Here is a 19093-nt window from a genome sequence, read left to right on the forward strand (position 1 = left end):
CCCCGGCCGCCGCCGCCGCCGCCTACGCGCCATGGCGATCGCAAGGCAAGTGCTTTGTCTGTCTGCTTTCCTGTGGCTGCCGCCCGCTCGCGCCGAGCCCATCCGCTACTCCGTAGCCGAGGAGGCGGAAAGCGGCTCCCTGGTAGGCGAGCTGGCGGAGGACGCGGGGCTGACGCCGGCGCAGCTCTCGGCTCGCCGCGCCCGCCTGGTGTCGGAGGACGGCCGGCAGCATTTTGCCTTAGAGCGCGGCTCCGGCCGCCTGCTCGTGGCGGGGAGGCTGGACCGGGAGGAGCTGTGCGGCCAGTCCGCCACCTGCATGCTCCCCTTCGAGCTGCTGCTCTCCAACCCCCTGCAGTTCTTTCGGGTCGAGGTGGCTCTGGAGGATATCAATGATCATTCACCCGTTTTCCCCGAGAATCGAGTGACTTTTGACATCCCCGAAACGAGCAACCCTGATTCACGATTCCCACTGGAGGCTGCTCGGGATCTCGATATTGGCAGCAACACAGTCCAGGCATACAGCATCTCTCCCGAGAACGAGTTCTTTAGTATCTCATCGGGTACTCGAATCACGGGAAAGAAGTTTCTTGAGCTTGTTTTGGAGAAGCCACTAGACAGAGAGGAGCAGGCAGACATGAGTTTTAGCCTCATTGCTGTAGATGGTGGGTCTCCTCCCAGGACTGGGACAACCGAAGTGAAAATTATCATTCTAGATGCAAATGACAATGCTCCCATCTTCGCACAGGAAGAGTACATTGGTGAGGTTCTGGAAAACATGCCAGAAGGCTCAGTAGTTTTAACAGTGCTGGCAACTGATCAGGATGCAGGTGTCTATGGGGAAATTACCTATCAACTCAGTGAAGCTGCAGACGAGAGCGACTCAATATTTGTGATTGACCCTCTAAGTGGAGAAATTAAACTCACAAAACCTCTGGACTATGAGGCAGCACAAACTCACGAACTGAGTGTGAGAGCCAGAGATGGTGGGGGACTCTCAGCCATCTGCAAAGTGCTGGTGGAAGTGGTGGATTTGAATGACAATGCCCCAGAGGTGGTGGTCAGCTCCTTCAGCAGTCCCCTCCCTGAGAACACAACGCCCGGCACGGTGGTTGCCCTGTTTACGGTCAGGGACCGGGATTCTGGGGCCAACGGGAAGATCTCGTGTGGCCTCGAGGATCAGCTCTTCTTCTCGCTGCGACCAGCCTATAAGAATTACTATGAGCTGGTGACAGTGAGCGCGCTGGACCGCGAGGAGACGGCTCGCTACATCCTCAGGGTGACGGCAGCAGACGCGGGGTCACCTCCTCTGACGAGCACGCAGACCTTCACCGTGGACATCTCGGATGTCAATGACAACGCCCCCGTCTTCAACCAGACGTCGTACACCATGTACGTGCGTGAGAACAATGTGCCCACGGTGTTTGTTGGAGCCGTCAGCGCTGCCGACGCTGACGTGGGGCTCAATGGCAAGGTGAGCTATTCCCTGGCAGCGGTGCAAGCGGCAGAGGGGCCTTGGTGCTCGTGCGTGTCTGTGAACTCTGAGAACGGGCACGTGTTTGTGCTGCGGCCCCTGGACTACGAGCGCTTGAGGCAGACGGAGGTGACGGTCAGTGCCTCTGACGCGGGCTCTCCTCCCCTCAGAGCCAACGTCAGCGTCCGCCTCGTGGTGCTGGACGAGAACGACAACGCCCCACTCGTGCTGTACCCAGGCCAGGAGAGCAGCCCAGCGTCCAGTGAGCTGGTGCCCGTGTCGGCCGAGGCGGGCTACCTCATCACCAAAGTGGTGGCCGTGGATGCCGACTCCGGGCAGAACTCGTGGCTCTCGTACCACCTGCTGAGGGCCAGCGAGCCAGGGCTGTTCACGGTGGGTGTCCACAGCGGGGAGGTGCGTCTGAGGAGGCCGGTGACGGAGAGAGACAGCGTGAGGCAGAAGCTCCTTGTCCTGGTCAGAGACAACGGCAAGCCGCCCCTGTCGGCCACGGCAGCTGTGAGCGCCCTCCTGCTCAAGGACTTGTCAGACGTGCGCCTCCCCGGGCACGGCAGCCCGGCCCCAGAGGATCAGGCTGGCTCCCTGACCACCTATTTAATCATTGCCCTGGTGTGTGTCTCCCTGCTCTTCCTCGTCTTCACGGCACTCTTTGTGGCTCGCAAGGTGTGCAAGAGAAAGGAGCTGAAGGCTGGCCATGTGCTTTATGGTGCCGACAACTTGCAGAGCGGCCTGGCCGATGGGGCCGCTGCAGGGAGCCTGCCCCGCGCCTATTGCTACGAGATCAGCCTCACAACGGGCTCGGGCAACAGCGAGTTCAAATTCCTCAAGCCCATGCTCCCCAGCGTGCCAGCACAGCACCGCGCCGTGGGCCAGGGCCCGGAGGATGAACAGCATTTCCCCTGTGTCCCTGTCAGCACCGACGACACGGCACCAGACAATCCTGGCACTCTCTCTGCAGGACACTTCAATTCTCTTTCCTTCAACTAGCTGGGCTCTGCACTGCCAGAGGCTTCAATGCCCATGGTAGAAAGGGCACCAGGCAGCAGCAGATGACAATGGTTCCTCCAGAGACAACTTGTGTTTCCAAATGGCATAAGCAATTTCCCTTATATTCTAAGTCCGAATAGAAGTTGTCATGTTCTCCAAAAGGGAAAAATTGAAGCAACTTAGATAAAGTTGAGCTCTCACTCTGGCTGTGATATGCTTCATCTCTGATGTGGTCATTTCTGATAGGCTTTAAGAAGGGGGTTAGCACTCCAGCTATTCTCCTGTATCTCTTGCTGGCAGACCAGACCATGAAACTCTTATTTATTCGTTGCTATAACACAATGGCACAGTTGTGTAAACAAATCTCACACTTGTTGAAATGGCCCAAAGCCATTTGCCCATCTCAGAAAATAAGTTAGTTCTGAATACTGTGTCATGATGTTCTTTTAGCATGGGGGTTTTTCCTTATGGGGCTTTGGATGTCTGTGTCTGAGGGGTGTGGGCTCTCTGTGTTACACTTTCTTCTCAGTATGTCAGTCTGTTTGGCCCTTGTGCATCTGTCAATGCCTCACTAATGCTGCCCTGTGAAAGAGTGAAGTTGTCCTATCAAGCCATTGCAATGCTGGCAAATCCAGCTCTACAGACTAAAAGGCCATTTTGACCCTCTGAGTACCGGGGCCTCATCTTTTTCAAGGCAGAAAAGAGGAGGAAAATGCACAATAGAATCTTCCTTTGACGTGTGTGTGGGATTTGTGTTCCATCCACCTGAGATTGTCTAGGAAATACAGCACTGGAAGAGGCATTTGGGTGGATATTAAATGTAGAGAGACATTCAAACCTTTTAATCATCCTTATATACATGGAAAAAACACATGTCCATGAAATATAATTTTCTGGAGCATGAACCAAGAAGAACATGAAAACAGGTCTTTGAGTTTTCTTTGCTCATTCATGTTTCTGAATTCAGGGTATTCTTAATGTGACTAGAAAGCTGTCCCAAAAGGATTTCTCCATTTGTGTTAGAGTGTTTGCATTCTGCTTTTTCCCCTTTCTCTTTTTATCTACTTAACTGTACTGAGAATTATTTTGCTCACTCCTCTGGAGAAGGATTGCTACCCCAGCAATAATAACTGGTTGTTTGAACAATGTCTGTAATGCATGGAATATTCATAAAGACAACCTCAAGTTCTTCTGTGCTGAAGTTAGATAGTTTAACATTGGTAGAACACTGAGTTTAAAAATTGTAAAAATATATAGAATTGAAATAAAGGGAGCACCCTGACTACTTACGTGGAGACAGAATTCTTTGTAGAGACGTTCTCTCCGGGAAAGACTTGTCAAGGCTTTTCAAGTTTCAGCGACGTTTTTCTCACTCTGTCCCTTGACAGGAGGGATGGGTGGGTTCAGTTGGTGAGCGTGGAGATGCAGGCGGGGAGTTTTCATTTGCTGCCCGTGCTGTCAGCATCGCCCACTGCGTGCTCGGTTTGTCCTGCTGAGCGATGAGGCTGTGTGGTTCTGGTGTGGGTGTGGGCTTGCCGCTGGCCTGGGAAAGGGCGCATTGTGATGCTGGCGCCGGGTGTGTGGAAAGCTTTGGACTCTCGGTCCGGGGCGAGCGGCAGCGCGGGCTGCGGGCGGCGGCGGGCGCAGTTGCAGCGCGCACCGCTGGGTGGTGCCCTCGGCCAAGGCGGCGCCGAGCGGCTGCGGCAGCGGAGGGGGCCGAGCCCGGCCCGGCCCAGCCCAGCGCAGCCCGGCTCAGCGCAGCGCAGCTGGGCCCGAGCGGGCTGGGGTCAGCGCAGCGCGGCCGGCCGGAGGTGGCAGCGGCTGCGTGGGCGGGCGCTCCCCCGTGTCACCCGCTGCCGGCCCCCTCCGGCTGTGTCAGGCGCCGCTTTCGGCGGAATCGGAGAGAGAAGGAGCCCGGCCCGCGCTTGGCCGCTTTCGGCGGGGAATCACCGGGGACAGCCGCCACACCGACCCCGGCCGCCGCCGCCGCCGCGCCATGGCGATCCCAAGGCAAGTGCTTTGTCTGTCTGCTTTCCTGTGGCTGCCGCCCGCTCGCGCCGCGCCCATCCGCTACTCCGTAGCCGAGGGGGCGGAAAGCGGCTCCCTGGTAGGCGAGCTGGCGGAGGACGCGGGGCTGACGCCGGCGCAGCTCTCGGCTCGCCGCGCCCGCCTGGTGTCGGAGGACGGCCGGCAGCATTTTGCCTTAGAGCGCGGCTCCGGCCGCCTGCTCGTGGCGGGGAGGCTGGACCGGGAGGAGCTGTGCGGCCAGTCCGCCACCTGCATGCTCCCCTTCGAGCTGCTGCTCTCCAACCCCCTGCAGTTCTTTCGGGTCGAGGTGGCTCTGGAGGATATCAATGACCATTCACCTGTTTTCCCCGTGGAACGTGTCACTTTTAAGATTGTGGAAAGGAGCGACCCTGGCACCCATTTCCCAGTGAAAGCAGCTCGGGATCTGGATATTGGCAGCAATTCTGTCCAGAGATATAGCATCTCTCCCGAGAACGAATATTTCAGTGTCTCCTATGGCAGTAACAGTGAGAATGACAGAAGCGTGGAACTGGTCTTGGAAAAGCCACTAGACAGAGAGGAGCATGAAGAGATGACTTTTAGTCTCATTGCTGTGGATGGTGGCTCTCCACCACGGAGTGGGACCACCCAGGTCAACATTCTTGTTCTAGACGTAAATGACAACGCTCCTGTCTTCACACAGAAAACATATGTTTGTCAGGTTTTGGAAAACTCACCACAGGGTTCTACGGTGGTGAGTGTGGTTGCAGCTGATCGGGATACAGGAATTAATGGAGACATAACTTATGAGTTAAGCCAACCACTAAGTCAAACTGACAGCCCATTCTCAATTGACTCTATGAGTGGGGAAATCAGACTCACAAAACCTCTGGACTATGAGGCAGCACAAACTCACGAGCTGAGTGTGACAGCCACAGATGGCGGGGGACTCTCAGCTATTTGCAAAGTGCTGGTGGAGGTGGTGGATGTGAATGACAATGCCCCAGAGGTGGTGGTCAGCTCCTTCAGCAGTCCCCTCCCCGAGAACACAGCGCCCGGCACGGTGGTTGCCCTGTTTACGGTCAGGGACCGGGATTCTGGGGCCAACAGGAAGATCTCATGTGGCCTCGAGGATCAGCTCTTCTTCTCGCTGCGGCCAGCCTATAAGAATTACTATGAGCTGGTGACAGTGAGCGCGCTGGACCGCGAGGAGACGGCTCGCTACATCCTCAGGGTGACGGCAGCAGACGCGGGGTCGCCTCCTCTGACGAGCACGCAGACCTTCACCGTGGACATCTCGGATGTCAATGACAATGCCCCCGTCTTCAACCAGACGTCGTACACCATGTACGTGCGTGAGAACAATGTGCCCACGGTGTTTGTTGGAGCCGTCAGCGCTGCCGACGCTGACGTGGGGCTCAATGGCAAGGTGAGCTATTCCCTGGCAGCGGTGCAAGCGGCAGAGGGGCCTTGGTGCTCGTGCGTGTCTGTGAACTCTGAGAACGGGCACGTGTTTGTGCTGCGGCCCCTGGACTACGAGCGCTTGAGGCAGACGGAGGTGACGGTCAGTGCCTCTGACGCGGGCTCTCCTCCCCTCAGAGCCAACGTCAGCGTCCGCCTCGTGGTGCTGGACGAGAACGACAACGCCCCGCTCGTGCTGTACCCAGGCCAGGAGAGCAGCCCAGCGTCCAGTGAGCTGGTGCCCGTGTCGGCCGAGGCGGGCTACCTCATCACCAAAGTGGTGGCCGTGGATGCCGACTCCGGGCAGAACTCGTGGCTCTCGTACCACCTGCTGAGGGCCAGCGAGCCAGGGCTGTTCACGGTGGGTGTCCACAGCGGGGAGGTGCGTCTGAGGAGGCCGGTGACGGAGAGAGACAGCGTGAGGCAGAAGCTCCTTGTCCTGGTCAGAGACAACGGCAAGCCGCCCCTGTCGGCCACGGCAGCTGTGAGCGCGCTCCTGCTCAAGGACTTGTCAGACGTGCGCCTCCCCGGGCACGGCAGCCCGGCCCCAGAGGATCAGGCTGGCTCCCTGACCACCTATTTAATCATTGCCCTGGTGTGTGTCTCCCTGCTCTTCCTCGTCTCCACGGCACTCTTTGTGGCTCGCAAGGTGTGCAAGAGAAAGGAGCTGAAGGCTGGCCATGTGCTTTATGGTGCCGACAACTTGCAGAGCGGCCTGGCCGATGGGGCCGCTGCAGGGAGCCTGCCCCGCGCCTATTGCTACGAGATCAGCCTCACAACGGGCTCGGGCAACAGCGAGTTCAAATTCCTCAAGCCCATGCTCCCCAGCCTGCCACCACAGCACCGCGCCGTGGGCCAGGGCCCGGAGGATGAACAGCATTTCCCCTGTGTCCCTGTCAGCACCGACGACACGGCACCAGACAATCCTGGCACTCTCTCTGCAGGACACTTCAATTCTCTTTCCTTCAACTAGCTGGGCTCTGCCCTGCCAGAGGCTTCAATGCTCGTGGGAGAAAGGGATCCAGGCAGCAGCAGGTGGCAATGGTTCTTCTGTAGTAAATCTGTATTTTCAATTGCTGTAATCTACTTCCTCCTTACTGTCAGTCTGAATAAATTTTTCTGGCACTCCGAAAACACAACCAAGGAAATAAAAGAAACTCAGGTACTCTCAGTAAGTCAATAATATGTTTCAGCTTTGGATGGTAATTTCTTAAAGGTTTTAAAAATAGTTTTACCCCTCCCCCTATGCTCTTGTCTCTCTTGCTGTCCAATGAAACAGTGGAGCTTTTTTTCTTTCCTGTGACACAAGGGCACTGTTTGACAGACAGTTCTCCTCCTTCATAAAATACACAAAACTGCTTTCCAAACTGAGGAATGCAAAGATATTGAGAGTAGAGTGTCACAATGTTGTGTGAGGATTGGGCTCTTTATTCCCTGAGTTCTCGATGTCTCTGTTTAAGATGTGTCGGCTCTGTGTGCTTTGGTTTCCTGTCAGTCAACATAGCCACTGTGTGTCTGCATACGATTCACTAGTGCTGCCCGGTGAATGGTGGAGTTGCTTCCATCCACCTTTTGAAATGCAGGCAATTGCAGCTCAGCTGGCAAGAAGAGTATATTCACCCTCTCAGAACAGGAGTCTTGTACTCCCCAGGGCAGAAAAAACAGTAAAATATACAACAAAATATTCTTTTTGCACTATAAAGCAGTGCTCGGTGTTCTGTCTATTTGAAATACAGAAATATAACAGCACAAATGGTATTTGGTTTACTACAACTGTACTAAGTTTTGAAAACATGTTCATTTCCTTTGGCTACGTTTCATGAAAACTCCATATGTCTTTCAGAGAGCATTTTCTGAAGGGTAGAATCAATATGAAATGGTAAAAAGGAGATTGATGTTGGTCTTCTTATTGTTCCTATATACAATGATTTCTTGTTGGGTGTAAAAAGCTGTCCCTACATGAATTTTCCTATCTGTGCTAGAGCATTTTCATCCCCGTTTTTGCTCTTTCTCCTGCTATTTTCTGAACTGAGTCTGAGCATTATCTTTCCTTTCCTGCTTAAGGACTGCCACTGATATATACAATAACTAATTACTTGAATGATGTCTGTGATGCACGGGATATTCAGAAAGTCTCACGCTGTGTTTTGTTGAAGTTATAAAGTTTAACATGGTAAACTTGCATACCCCTAAGTGTAAAACTGAAATAAAGAGAACACCTGAATGTCCTGTGTGGAGACAGTCTTTGTATTTTACTTTGGCCTAGGTAGTGGGTGAGTGGGCACACTTCTCCTGTTTCAGGATGCAGCTGAATCAACACTCAGGAAAATTGGGAGGACTATGGAAATGCTATCAGGCCTCTATTGTTCTTTTGAGCACTGACCTGGCTGAGATGGAGTCCAGTAATAGGCAGGTCAGGGGAAACTGGGCTCTACCTCAACTGCCCTGGGTGTGCTAAAGCTTCTGTAAAGCTGTGATTTAGGGGAGTAGCCTTCTCAAATCTTCTGACAGCTTCATTCGCAAATGGTGATTACAAGGTGTTTGTAACACTTCAGATGTAGGAATTTTGGAAAAGAATGGCACAAATCAGGAATTACTGCCCTTGGGAAATATTTTTTGGGAGTGTCTGGAGATGGGAATTTAGTGAGTAAAAACTGCACCAGAGAGAAGCTTTGATATCATGAAATGCAGAGGACTACAGCAGGACTACTTCCACAAGGCCCAGATGAAAAGGTAAGTGCTGGGGAGGGAATGGTGTAGTAATGCTGACCAGAAGACTGATGAACATCAAGGATGAAGTGATCCATAATCCAGTTAATCTGAGAAGACACAGGCCTCTGCTGTGCTGTGTTCTGCTCCACAGATATATTGGTGGGGGGTTAGAATCATCTCATTTTAACCAAGGAGCCTGCAGACAGGTTCCCCCTTGCCACTGGTGAGAAAGACACCTGCAAGCAAGAAGTCTGCATGCAAACTTCTTTTACTGGAACTCTAAAAATTATGAATAAAACTGGTTTACTGTATGAAAGTCCTGTAATGTCTTGACTGAGTGGAACAGGGGCACTTTCCCTTTCCTGGAACTGGGATCTGCTTGACTTTGTGTGTGTTGCTGGATTCCTGTGTGAAGTTACCTCTACTAAATGTTCTCCACATCTAAAGGGATGTAGGACTACACATCATTCCAGTTTGAGGCTTCAAGTGTCCAAGCCAGTTCATAAACAGGTAGTTTATTATGGCTTTTACCCTGTGAGAGGGGGAGGCAGTGTCCTGTCTAAAAAGACCTGAACACACTGCTGAGTTCTCCCAGGAAGAAGACTGGAGGTGCCCTTCAGGAAGGATTAAGACTTTAGTCCAGTTCTTAGCAGAGGAAATGCTTTTCTGGACCTTCTGGTTATTAACACATGTGAGCTAATCATAGATATCAAGATTGGAGTCAGCCTGGCCTGCCATGACCATGCAAGTTCTTAGTCCTGAGGGATATAGATCAGGCAAAGAGTAAAGTCAGGACCCTGAATTTTAGGAAAACAAACTTCCAGCACTTAAAGGGTTAGGCAGTGGGGCCCCTCAAGTGAAAGTGCCCTGATCGAGAAGGGAGCAGAAGACCTGGCAGATCATTAGGGATGTTTTCCATACGGTGCATGACCTCTTGAACCCATGTATAGGAAATTGGGATAAGACGGGAACTGACCAGCGTGGCTGAGGGAAGACTTGCTGGTCAAATTAAGGGGCAAAAAAGAAATGCACAGCAGTGAGAGCAGGGACAAGTGTCCTGGAAGAGTAGAGAGATGTTGCCTGGTTGTATTGGGGTAGGGTCAGGTTGACCACGGCATGGCTGGAGCTGAACTCTACAAGGAATGCAAAGAATAGCAAGAAGGGCTTCTACAGGTAAGTCAGGAAGAAGAAGGTTTTAAAACCCTGTATGTCTCCTGATGAACACAACTGACAAATAAACTGATAAAAACAGACCACAAGAAGCCTGAGGTACTTAGCCATATCTTTGCCTCAGTCATCACTGACAAGGTCTCTTCCCACACCTATCAAGTGGATGGAGCTCAAGGTAAGAACTGCGGGAAAAAAAGTCCCTCCCACTGTAAGAGATGATAAGGTTTGTGACCACCTTAAGAACCTGAACATAGAAAAATCGGCTTCTGGCTTGTGCTATCACATGGGTTTGGAAATCTGAGGTTGCTAATGGCATTCCAATACTAAGGTATATTGCCAGAAAAGATGAGGGAAATAAAAATGTCATCCAACCATGGCTGCTGAAAATGCTGGGCAATTAGTGGAGGAAATTGTGGTATTGAACTAATAGGCTATGACTTGTAATACTTCTGCTTATTAATAGAATTTTCCATCAGTATTGTTTCACCATTACAAAAACATTTTCCTCTGCGGTAGAAACAGCACAAAGACGTCTCTGCCTTCTTACCGGTCTTGATGAGCTTCTCAAAGAAGAGACGGGCTGGAGAAAAGCAGAGGCAGGCGGTCCCAGCTGGACAGGGCCCGATGTCTCCTTGGCGCTGCGCTGTCCCCGAGAGCTGTCCGTGGTCGAGGCAGCGTTCGGCCACGCTGGGTGGCTGCAGTGCCGGGAGGAGGCTGCGGGCGCCGCTGTTGACCGAGAGGAGCGAGAGGAGGATCGGAGCGCTGCCGGCAGCCCCGCCCGCTGCGGCCAGGCTGGATCGCAGCTCGATCGCTGGATTGGTGGGTGGGCAGCCCGGGCGGCGGTGTGCGATCGTCCTGCCGGTGCGGATCCGTGCGGCGGAGAGGCGGCGGAGGCTGGGGCAGGGCCCGGGAGCGGAGAGGCCGGTGGGAAAGGTCAGCAAGCGCTGGGAGCTGAGCAGCAGCGGCAGCGGGAAGCTAAGTTGGCGGAGATGAGCTGGGGGGGGAGGCGCTGGGGCCGGCGGCAGCGAGCTGTGCTCTGGGCCGTCCTGCTGGCGGCGTGGGAGGCGGCGTGGGGGCAGCTGCGCTACTCGGTGCCCGAGGAGCTGCCCAAGGGCTCGTTCGTGGGCGACGTGGTCAAGGACCTGGGGCTGCAGTTGCCAGAGCTCAGAGACCGCAGCGTTCGCATTATAGAAAGAGGTCGCATGCAGTATTTCGTTCTGCACGGGAAGACGGGACATTTAGTGACGGCGGAGAGGATCGACAGAGAGCAGCTGTGCGAGCGTGTGCAGCAATGCGTGCTGCGCTGTGAACTGATCGTGGAGGGGGAAATGAAGGTTTATGGAATAGAGGTAGAAATCACTGACATTAATGATAATGCGCCCAGCTTCCAAGAGGCAGAAATAGAGCTCAGAATGAGCGAGACGACAGCCCCGGGGTCGCGGTTTCCCCTGCCAGACGCACATGAACCGGACTCGGGCCGGAATTCCCTGCAGAGCTACGAGCTGAGCGGTGACGAGCACTTCTCGCTGGCCGTGCAGGCGGGCCCCGGCGGCGATCAGCGTCCCGAGCTGGTGCTGGCCAAGGCGCTGGACCGGGAGGCAGCGGCGTTTCACGAGCTGGTGCTGAGGGCGATGGACGGCGGCGATCCGGCACGGACGGGCACGGCTCGGATCCGTGTGACCGTGCTGGATGCGAACGACAACGCGCCCGTGTTCATCCAGGCGGAGTACATGGTGCGTGTGCCCGAGGACGTGCCCGTGGGCTCTGTCCTCGTCACTGTCACGGCCACGGACGCCGACGAGGGGCCGAACGGACACGTAAAATACTCACTGAAGAAAATAACCGAAAAAGTCTTGAAAATATTCCTTCTGGAGGTAAACACAGGAGCCATCACGCTATTGCGTAGCCTGGACTTCGAGGAAGGCGACTCTTATGAACTGGAGGTGCAGGCACATGATGGCGGGGGCCTTTTTGACTCGGCAAAACTTACGATAACTGTAGCAGACGTCAACGACAACGCACCCGAACTCACCGTGTCATCGTCACTGAGTGAGATCTCTGAGGATGCGCCATCGGGGACGGTGGTCGCCCTGTTGCACGTGCAGGACCGGGACTCGGGAGCCAACGGCGAGGTGCGCTGCTCCCTCGATGGGGACGTCCCGTTCCGACTGCAGAGCTCCCACGGCAGCTACTACCGTGTGGTGACAGCGAGAGAGCTGGACCGGGAGCAGGTGTCGGAGTACAATGTGACGGTGCGGGCGGCCGACGGCGGGTCGCCGGCGCTGCAGAGCAGCGCGGTGCTGGCGCTGCGGGTGCTGGACGTGAACGACAACGCGCCGGTGTTCGCGGAGGAGCGCTACAGCGCGCGCGTGTGGGAGAACAACGCGGCGGGCGCGCTGGTGCTGACGGTGCGCGCCACGGACGCGGACTGGGGGCAGAACGCGCGCGTGCGGTACCGGCTGGCGGAGGGGCGGGTGCGGGGCGCGGCGCTGTCGTCGTACGTGTCGGTGCAGGCGGAGACGGGCGCGCTGTACGCGCTGCGCTCCTTGGACTACGAGGAGGTGCGCGAGCTGCGGCTGTGGGTGCGTGCGGAGGACGGCGGCGCGCCGGCGCTGAGCAGCAACGTGTCGGTGGTGCTGGTGATCGTGGACGAGAACGACAACGCGCCGCAGGTGCTGTACCCGCCGCCGCTGTCTCGGGCGGCGGGCTCGGGCGGCGCGTGGTCGGGCGTGGAGCTGGCGCCGCGCTGGTCGGAGCCCGGCGCGCTGGTGGCCAAGGTGGTGGCGGTGGACGCGGACGCGGGGCAGAACGCGTGGCTGTCGTACGAGCTGGCCAAGGCGACGGAGCCGGGGCTGTTCCGCGTGGGGCTGCACAGCGGCGAGGTGCGCACGGCGCGCTCGCCGCTGGCCCGCGACGCGGCGCGCCAGAGCCTGGTGGTGCTGGTGAAGGACCACGGGCGGCCGGCGCTGTCGGCCACGGCCACGCTGAGCGTGCTGCTGGCCGAGAGCGTGGCCGAGCTGCTGGCCGAGCTGGGCAGCGCGGCCGAGGCGGCGGCGCCGGGCGAGCCGGCCGGCAGCCTGACGCGCTGGCTCGTGCTGGCCGTGGCCGCCGTGTCGTGCCTCTTCCTCGCCTTCCTGCTGCTGCTGCTGGCGCTGCGCCTGCGCCGCTGGCGCCGCCAGCACCTGCTGCCGGCCCAGAGCGGCGCCTTGCGCGGCGTGCCCGTGTCGCACTTCGTGGGCATCGACGGCGTGCGCGCCTTCCTGCAGTCCTACTCGCACGACGTGTCGCTCACGGCCGACTCGCGCAAGAGCCAGCTGCGCTTCTCGGCCGCCAGCTGCTGCGACACCCTCCCGGCGCGACCACCAGATGAGGCTTCGGGTCATCTTGTCCCTTCAGGAGATCAAGTTACTGAAAGCGGTGGGCAAGTTGCCTTTCAGGTGCGTTAATTTTTAAATTATATTTAGTGGACGCCCTGTTTAGGATTCTTAGGGTAGCCACAGATAATTCACAGTCTTCGAAACTAGGTTTTAGGATAGTCACCTGCTCATGAATGCCATCTCCTGAATGCGTTCTGAGTCTGCCTTGTGTGCTTTAGGTGTCATGTTCTCTACCACTTGTCAGGGCTCTTTTTATCAAGCTTTCCCCAAGGCTGTAAGGCTCTGTTGCATATGCAGCTTCACCAGGAAATCTCATTCTCTTGATCTACCATTCTTTAAAATTATTTAAATACTTGCTAGCACCCAGTTCCCAGCATTTCATTTTAATCCCCTGTATCATCTCTAAAATTCTGGTTGAATTCAGGGACCTTGTACCTTGAAAGCTGACACTTTGAAGTGCACGATTTCTTCCATATTCGCCCTTCAACAAAAGAATTATTTAGTTCCTCTGAAGGGCATTTGAAGAGATTAGTTTTAAATGGTGAAGAATTCCTCTGATAGAGTCCTTTTGCCACTGCTGGGTTTCATGACTTAACCTTTGGATTCGATACAACTGTAGTTATCGATTACTGTGCAGGCATAGTCATCGAAATAAAGTATATTTACTAGAATCTAGATGAAAAAATACTTAAATGCAAAGTACGATTCACTACTATAATAAGATTCATCACTATTCATAATGTATCTAATTCCGGAATGCGAGTTAATCTTGAAAACACGGATTTGGACTGTGTATCTGTGTGTGATGCATCAAAACGTGTGTCTGGGTTGTTACAGGCAATTCTCGCCATATAGGAGGCACTGAGTTGACTGTGACGTATTTCAACACAATTCCCTGGTGTAGACAACCATACCCATCTCTCTACATCTTGTGGAGACGCTCACAATCTTGCACGGCTTCTGAGACATTACAAATTCAAATCCAAGTCTTGTTGTGACAGAATGTTAATTTATTACCCTGAGTTGTATATAAGGTTCAGCTGGAGGTAAGGGAATTATCCTATCCTAGATGAACAACCACAGTTAGCAGGAAATCCTGTTTTCCAACAAGACATTACTGATCCGGGGAGGAAATCTTGTTATTGGCATCTCGGACACCTAGGACTGGAGAATGTGCCAGAGCAACTCCATCGACTAGGTAGTGTGGAGTATTTTCTAACCTCACTTTATCTTCTGCATAACGGGCTGTGATAATATACAGCCTTCCTTCTGGATTTTTTGTCGTTATTATTTTGTTTGTGGGTTTGGTGATTTTTTTCTTTACCGTAAGAGAGACGCGGTTCTAATTTACAGGTAAGATAAAACAGCTTTTCAAAAGGAATCTGTTTACTCGTCGTTGTTCAAACAACCATAGATGCCGCCGACATTTCCCAGGAATTGCTCTTTAACGCCTGAGACCAGTATCAGCATGTTTAGGATATCAGGGAGTGGTTTGTGGGATACACACAAAAGAGGAATTCGGGGTTGGGTTGTATGGGTACTGATAAGATGATGCTGAACTTTGAATGTGGAAAGAGATGGTATCAGGTCTGATGTGACCGCTCTGGTGTTCTCAGCACCTGGGATTCCCGGTTTCTCTTCTCCATCAACAACCACTATTCAAAGCTGGAAAGGTTAGTGTTAGCTGTGGATCTCTCAGCTATCTTGAATAAACCCACTACCACGAGCAGCGTTTCAGGGTTAGATCCGCCTTGCCTTTTCCCTCACGGAGGGGGCACGATGGCAGCGGCGACTCCGAGCGCCCCAACCAAGAGATCAGTAAGCTGACAATGGGGCAGAGACCAAGGTCCTGCCCCACATCCCTAAAGAAACGGGGGAGGATCTGTCCGACAGACTTGCAAGTGTAAGCAACTCAGACAGCAGGAATTCCTAGACGCACGGTTTCAGTAGTGATAGGGATTTTCTGTTGCTCGCTCCTGAAAACATCTGTATTTTCCAATCCTTCCCGATTCAATGGAGTGCAGAGCGGGACCTTCTGTCTGATCTTTCTCTTGGACTCTGCGGTTCTCCGACACGGACTCAGGGTGTCACTGTTGGCTTAGGCGGAGAAGCTGCTCGGACGTCGGCTCCTCCCCAGCGCCCGCGTAACCCTGCTCCTCACTGCTCAGAGCAGAGAGAAAAGCAGGAACCGCTCGACTCATCCCGTCCTCCGACCGGGAACAGGGATTTCATGTATTTATTTATCTCGGATACTGGTCCAGCTACCCGGAAAGCCTAATTTTAAATCATCCGCTGAATACCCTTCAGGAAAGCAGGGAATGGAGGTCAGATCGGCAGCTCAGGGCTGGGCAGGCGCTGGGCGGGTCGCTTTGCTGGCCGCGGTGCTGCTGTGCGTGTGGTGGCGGGCGGCGGGCGAGCGGCTCCGCTACGCCATCCCCGAGGAGCTGGGCAGAGGCTCGCTCGTGGGGCCGCTGGTGCGGGACCTGGGGCTCAGCGGGGACGAGCTGCCGGCGCGCAAGCTGCGGATAGTCGCTGGTGACGAAAAGCACTACTTCACTCTCCAGGAGGATAATACAAACCTGCGTGTAAATGACAGGATAGACCGAGAGAGCATCTGCGGGGCCGTGTCGCCCTGTGTCCTCAGTTTGGAGGCAGTCGTGGAAAACCCTTTCGACATATTTCATGTGAGTGTTACTATCCAGGATATCAATGACAATGCGCCACAGTTTGACAGAGAATTTGTTACCATAGAAATAATCGAGTCTACGCTTCCTGGGACCAGGTTCCCACTGGGCAGTGGCAGAGACCCTGACACTGGGGCAAACTCTCTACAGAACTACGAACTTACGCCCAGCCAATTCTTCTCCCTTTTAGTGAGGGAGAGCCCTGATGGGACAAAACACGCTGAACTGGTCCTGGAGAAAGTCTTAGATCGAGAAAAACAGAGAAATCACCATTTGATACTGACGGCAGTGGATGGTGGGGATCCAGTTCTATCTGGGACCGCCCAGATTAAGATTAACGTGACCGACGCAAATGACAACCCACCAGTATTCACCAAAGAAATCTACATTGTTCGACTGATGGAAAACCTGCCAGAGGGCTCCTTAGCCTTTCAGGTGAAAGCTACTGACAGTGATGAAGGTACAAATGCAGAAATTACCTACTCCTTCAGCGACATAGCAAAAAGTATCCGCAAGCTCTTCACTCTGGACCCTAGGACAGGGGACGTGAGGGTTACAGGACCCTTAGATTATGAAGAAAGGAAATACTACGAAGTGAGTGTTGAAGGCAAGGATGGGGGAGGGCTCACTGCACATGCCAAAGTACACATAGACATTATAGACGTAAACGACCATGCACCAACCCTTTCCCTACTTCCTATCTTGAACCCGATACCGGAGGACTCAGTCCCGAGCACAGTTGTAGCTGTGATCAATGTCCGTGACAGAGATTCGGGAGAAAACGGAGAGGTGAGCTGTAAAATGAACGAAAATTTGCCCTTCAGATTAGAAATGTCATCAGAGAACACATACAAACTAATAATAGCCAGTGCCCTGGACAGAGAAAACGTCTCCGTTTACAACATCACCATCACTGCCACGGACCGGGGCAGGCCGTCGCTGTGGAGCAGCAGGGAGGTGGTGCTGGAGGTGTCGGACGTGAACGACAACGCGCCGGTGTTCGAGGAGGCGGCGTACAACGCGTACGTGGCAGAGAACAACGCGGCGGGCGCGCTGGTGCTGCGCGTGCAGGCGCGGGACGCGGACGCGGGCGCCAACGGGCGCGTGAGCTACTGGCTGGCGGGCGGCAGCGCGGGCGCGGCGGGCGCGGCGCCGCTGGTGTCGGTGGAGGCGCGGAGCGGCGCGCTGTACGCGCAGCGCTCCTTCGACTACGAGCAGTGCCGCGAGTTCGCGGAGGCCGTGCGGGCGCAGGACGGCGGCGCGCCGGCGCGCGGCTCCACGGCCACGGTGTCCGGCGTCGTGCTGGGCCGCCACAGCAACGCGGCGCCGGTGCTCTGGCCGGCGGCGGCGGCGGCGGCAGCGGGAGAGGCGGCGGCGGGAGGGGCGGCGTCTCCGTTCGAGGTGGTGCCGCGCTCGGCCGAGGCCGGCTACCTGGTGGCCAAGGTGGTGGCGGTGGACGCGGACGCGGGGCGCAACGCGTGGCTGTCGTACGAGCTGGTGCAGGCGTCGGAGCCGGCGCTGTTCCGCGTGGGGCTGCACAGCGGCGAGGTGCGCACGGCGCGCGCCGTGTCCGAGCGGGACGCGGCCAAGCAGCGTGTGGTGGCCGTGGTGAAGGACCACGGGCAGCCGGCGCTGTCGGCCACGGCCACGCTGCACGTGGTGCTGGCCGAGAGCTTGCAGGAGGCGCTGCCGGAGCTGAGCGAGCGGCCGGCGGGCGCCGAGGCGGCGGCGGCGGGGGCCGAGCTGCAGGTCTACCTGGTGCTGGCGCGGGGGCTGCTGTCGGCGCGCTTGGGGCTGGGCGTGGGGCTGGCCGTGGTGGGGCGGCTGCGCCGGGCCGGGCCGCCCGCCGTGCTGCGCTGCCTGGGCGCGCAGGGCTTCTCGCTGGCCGGCGCCGCGTTCCCGGCCGACTTCTGCGAGGGCACCTTGCCCTACTCCTACAACCTGTGCGTGCCGCCGCCGGCCCGCGCCGTGCCCGAGGCCGCTTGGCCGCCGCCGCCGCCTCCGGTGCCGCCGGTGCCCGTCCTGTCGGCGGAGGAGCTTCTGGGCGGCGATTCCTGCGAGAAGCCGAGCCCGAGCAGTAACGTCGTCGTGGGAGAGCCGCCCGCCGATGCTGGTGCACTGCAGGTCTGTAAAGCGTGACCTTCTTCTGCTTTTAAAACTTTCGGGTATTCTCTGCGTGGTGTCAGAGGGGACTCGTCATTTGTGTTTCTACGTAGTGGAGGAAGTTTTTTATTTTATTCTAGGTAACAGATTCAGCTGACAGGCTTTGTTTATGGCTCTCCTTTCGGCTCGTAGCAGCGTTTCCCAGAGTTTCTCTGTGTTTTCTGAGACTGAAGTTTTTGTTTTTGTGAGTTGCACAGTCCTGTCTCCGTGATGGAGTGAATTAAGGAATGGGTAATGCCCCGTTTATGGTAGAGGAGGAAGCACTTGGTTCTTCCTTGGTCACACGTTATGCTTCAGCTGCCAGGTTTTGTCTTCAACTTTTGAGCCCTATCATTTGCAATGTGTTCGCAGTACCGCATGCACATTGGTACTGGTATTCTGTGGAAAGAGAATGGCTGCTTGTCCATGATGGGGTCGAGGAAAAAGTAGAAAAGCACTGACAGCGGGTGTTGTAGTTTTCATCCTTCCTGACTGCTTTGTTTAGTAAAGCTGTGCTTGGAACTCGTGTAGAGCTTTACACAAACCCGTTCGTTAAACTTTGTATTTATTCCGGCTTGATTTAGAAGGGAAACGAAACTGGGAAGCTCCGTTGTCCATGCTGGGTGAAAATAAGCGATTGTTGGCCTTTTCTGGGGGGATTGTAGTAGTGGGACTGGATGGCTTCTTTTTATACGTCCTGGCTGGCAGTTCGCTCTGTTTTGCCCTTCATGATCTTTATTTCATATGCTTGTGATAGGCTTAAATGATTTTTGTTTCAGAGATTTTGATTTTTCTATCCTTTCCTCACAAAGGTCTTGGGGGTTTCAGCAGAACTCGGGTATATCGGGATCAAAAAATAGCTGAAATTCTGTTGGCTAGGATGGACATCTGAGATGCAGAGGGATTTCATATGAGGGAGATTGTGCAGATGACGGTTTAGGCACTTGAATCAATCAAATTTACATTTTGATTACTGGTCAGAAATGTTTCAATATTACAATAGTACTTTTTTGCTATGGTTCTATAATTCCTTTCTTGGAAACACATCGTATCAGCGTCGTTAA

At 54.9% G+C, this 19093-nt stretch overlaps 3 protein-coding genes and 1 pseudogene across 3 annotated transcripts; all 4 read left to right on the plus strand.

Moving 5' to 3' along the window:
* Positions 1-3650, plus strand: LOC148182979 (protocadherin beta-15-like). Its single transcript, XM_088063669.1, has one exon. The coding sequence runs from the start codon at positions 32-34 to the stop codon at positions 2474-2476; it is 2445 nt and encodes an 814-aa protein (XP_087919795.1). The 5' UTR covers positions 1-31; the 3' UTR covers positions 2477-3650.
* A 248-nt stretch (positions 3651-3898) lies between these two features.
* LOC106628979 (protocadherin beta-15-like) lies at positions 3899-8113 on the plus strand. The gene is made up of 2 exons (XM_014262861.2): positions 3899-3958; positions 4065-8113. The coding sequence occupies exons 1-2, from the start codon at positions 3899-3901 to the stop codon at positions 6915-6917; spliced, it is 2913 nt and encodes a 970-aa protein (XP_014118336.2). The 3' UTR covers positions 6918-8113.
* A 511-nt stretch (positions 8114-8624) lies between these two features.
* LOC102109570 (protocadherin gamma-A6-like) lies at positions 8625-14167 on the plus strand. Its single transcript, XM_005534410.2, has 3 exons — positions 8625-8677; positions 10290-13263; positions 14108-14167. Exons 1-3 carry the CDS (start codon positions 8625-8627, stop codon positions 14165-14167), a joined length of 3087 nt encoding a protein of 1028 aa, XP_005534467.2.
* A 1354-nt stretch (positions 14168-15521) lies between these two features.
* On the plus strand, positions 15522-18026 carry LOC102109754 (protocadherin gamma-B1 pseudogene; annotated as a pseudogene).
* The last annotated feature ends 1067 nt before the right edge of the window (positions 18027-19093 follow it).

The sequence above is a fragment of the Pseudopodoces humilis genome, chromosome 17, assembly GCF_049639895.1.
Source record: "Pseudopodoces humilis isolate 2021_Gansu_Grassland_sample_001 chromosome 17, ASM4963989v1, whole genome shotgun sequence".
In the NCBI taxonomy this organism is placed as follows: Eukaryota; Metazoa; Chordata; class Aves; order Passeriformes; family Paridae; genus Pseudopodoces; species Pseudopodoces humilis.

Bases quoted from the DNA above. Each gene is read 5' to 3' on its own strand.
- LOC148182979 (XM_088063669.1), top strand. From the start codon at position 32: ATGGCGATCGCAAGGCAAGTGCTTTGTCTGTCTGCTTTCCTGTGGCTG.
- LOC102109570 (XM_005534410.2), top strand. From the start codon at position 8,625: ATGAAATGCAGAGGACTACAGCAGGACTACTTCCACAAGGCCCAGATG. The intron at 8,678-10,289 runs GTAAGTGCTGGG...GCTTATTAATAG, and splicing joins CACAAGGCCCAGATGAAAAG to AATTTTCCATCAGTATTGTT. The intron at 13,264-14,107 runs GTGCGTTAATTT...TCCCTGGTGTAG, and splicing joins GTGGGCAAGTTGCCTTTCAG to ACAACCATACCCATCTCTCT.
- LOC106628979 (XM_014262861.2), top strand. From the start codon at position 3,899: ATGCAGGCGGGGAGTTTTCATTTGCTGCCCGTGCTGTCAGCATCGCCC. The intron at 3,959-4,064 runs GTTTGTCCTGCT...GTGTGTGGAAAG, and splicing joins CATCGCCCACTGCGTGCTCG to CTTTGGACTCTCGGTCCGGG.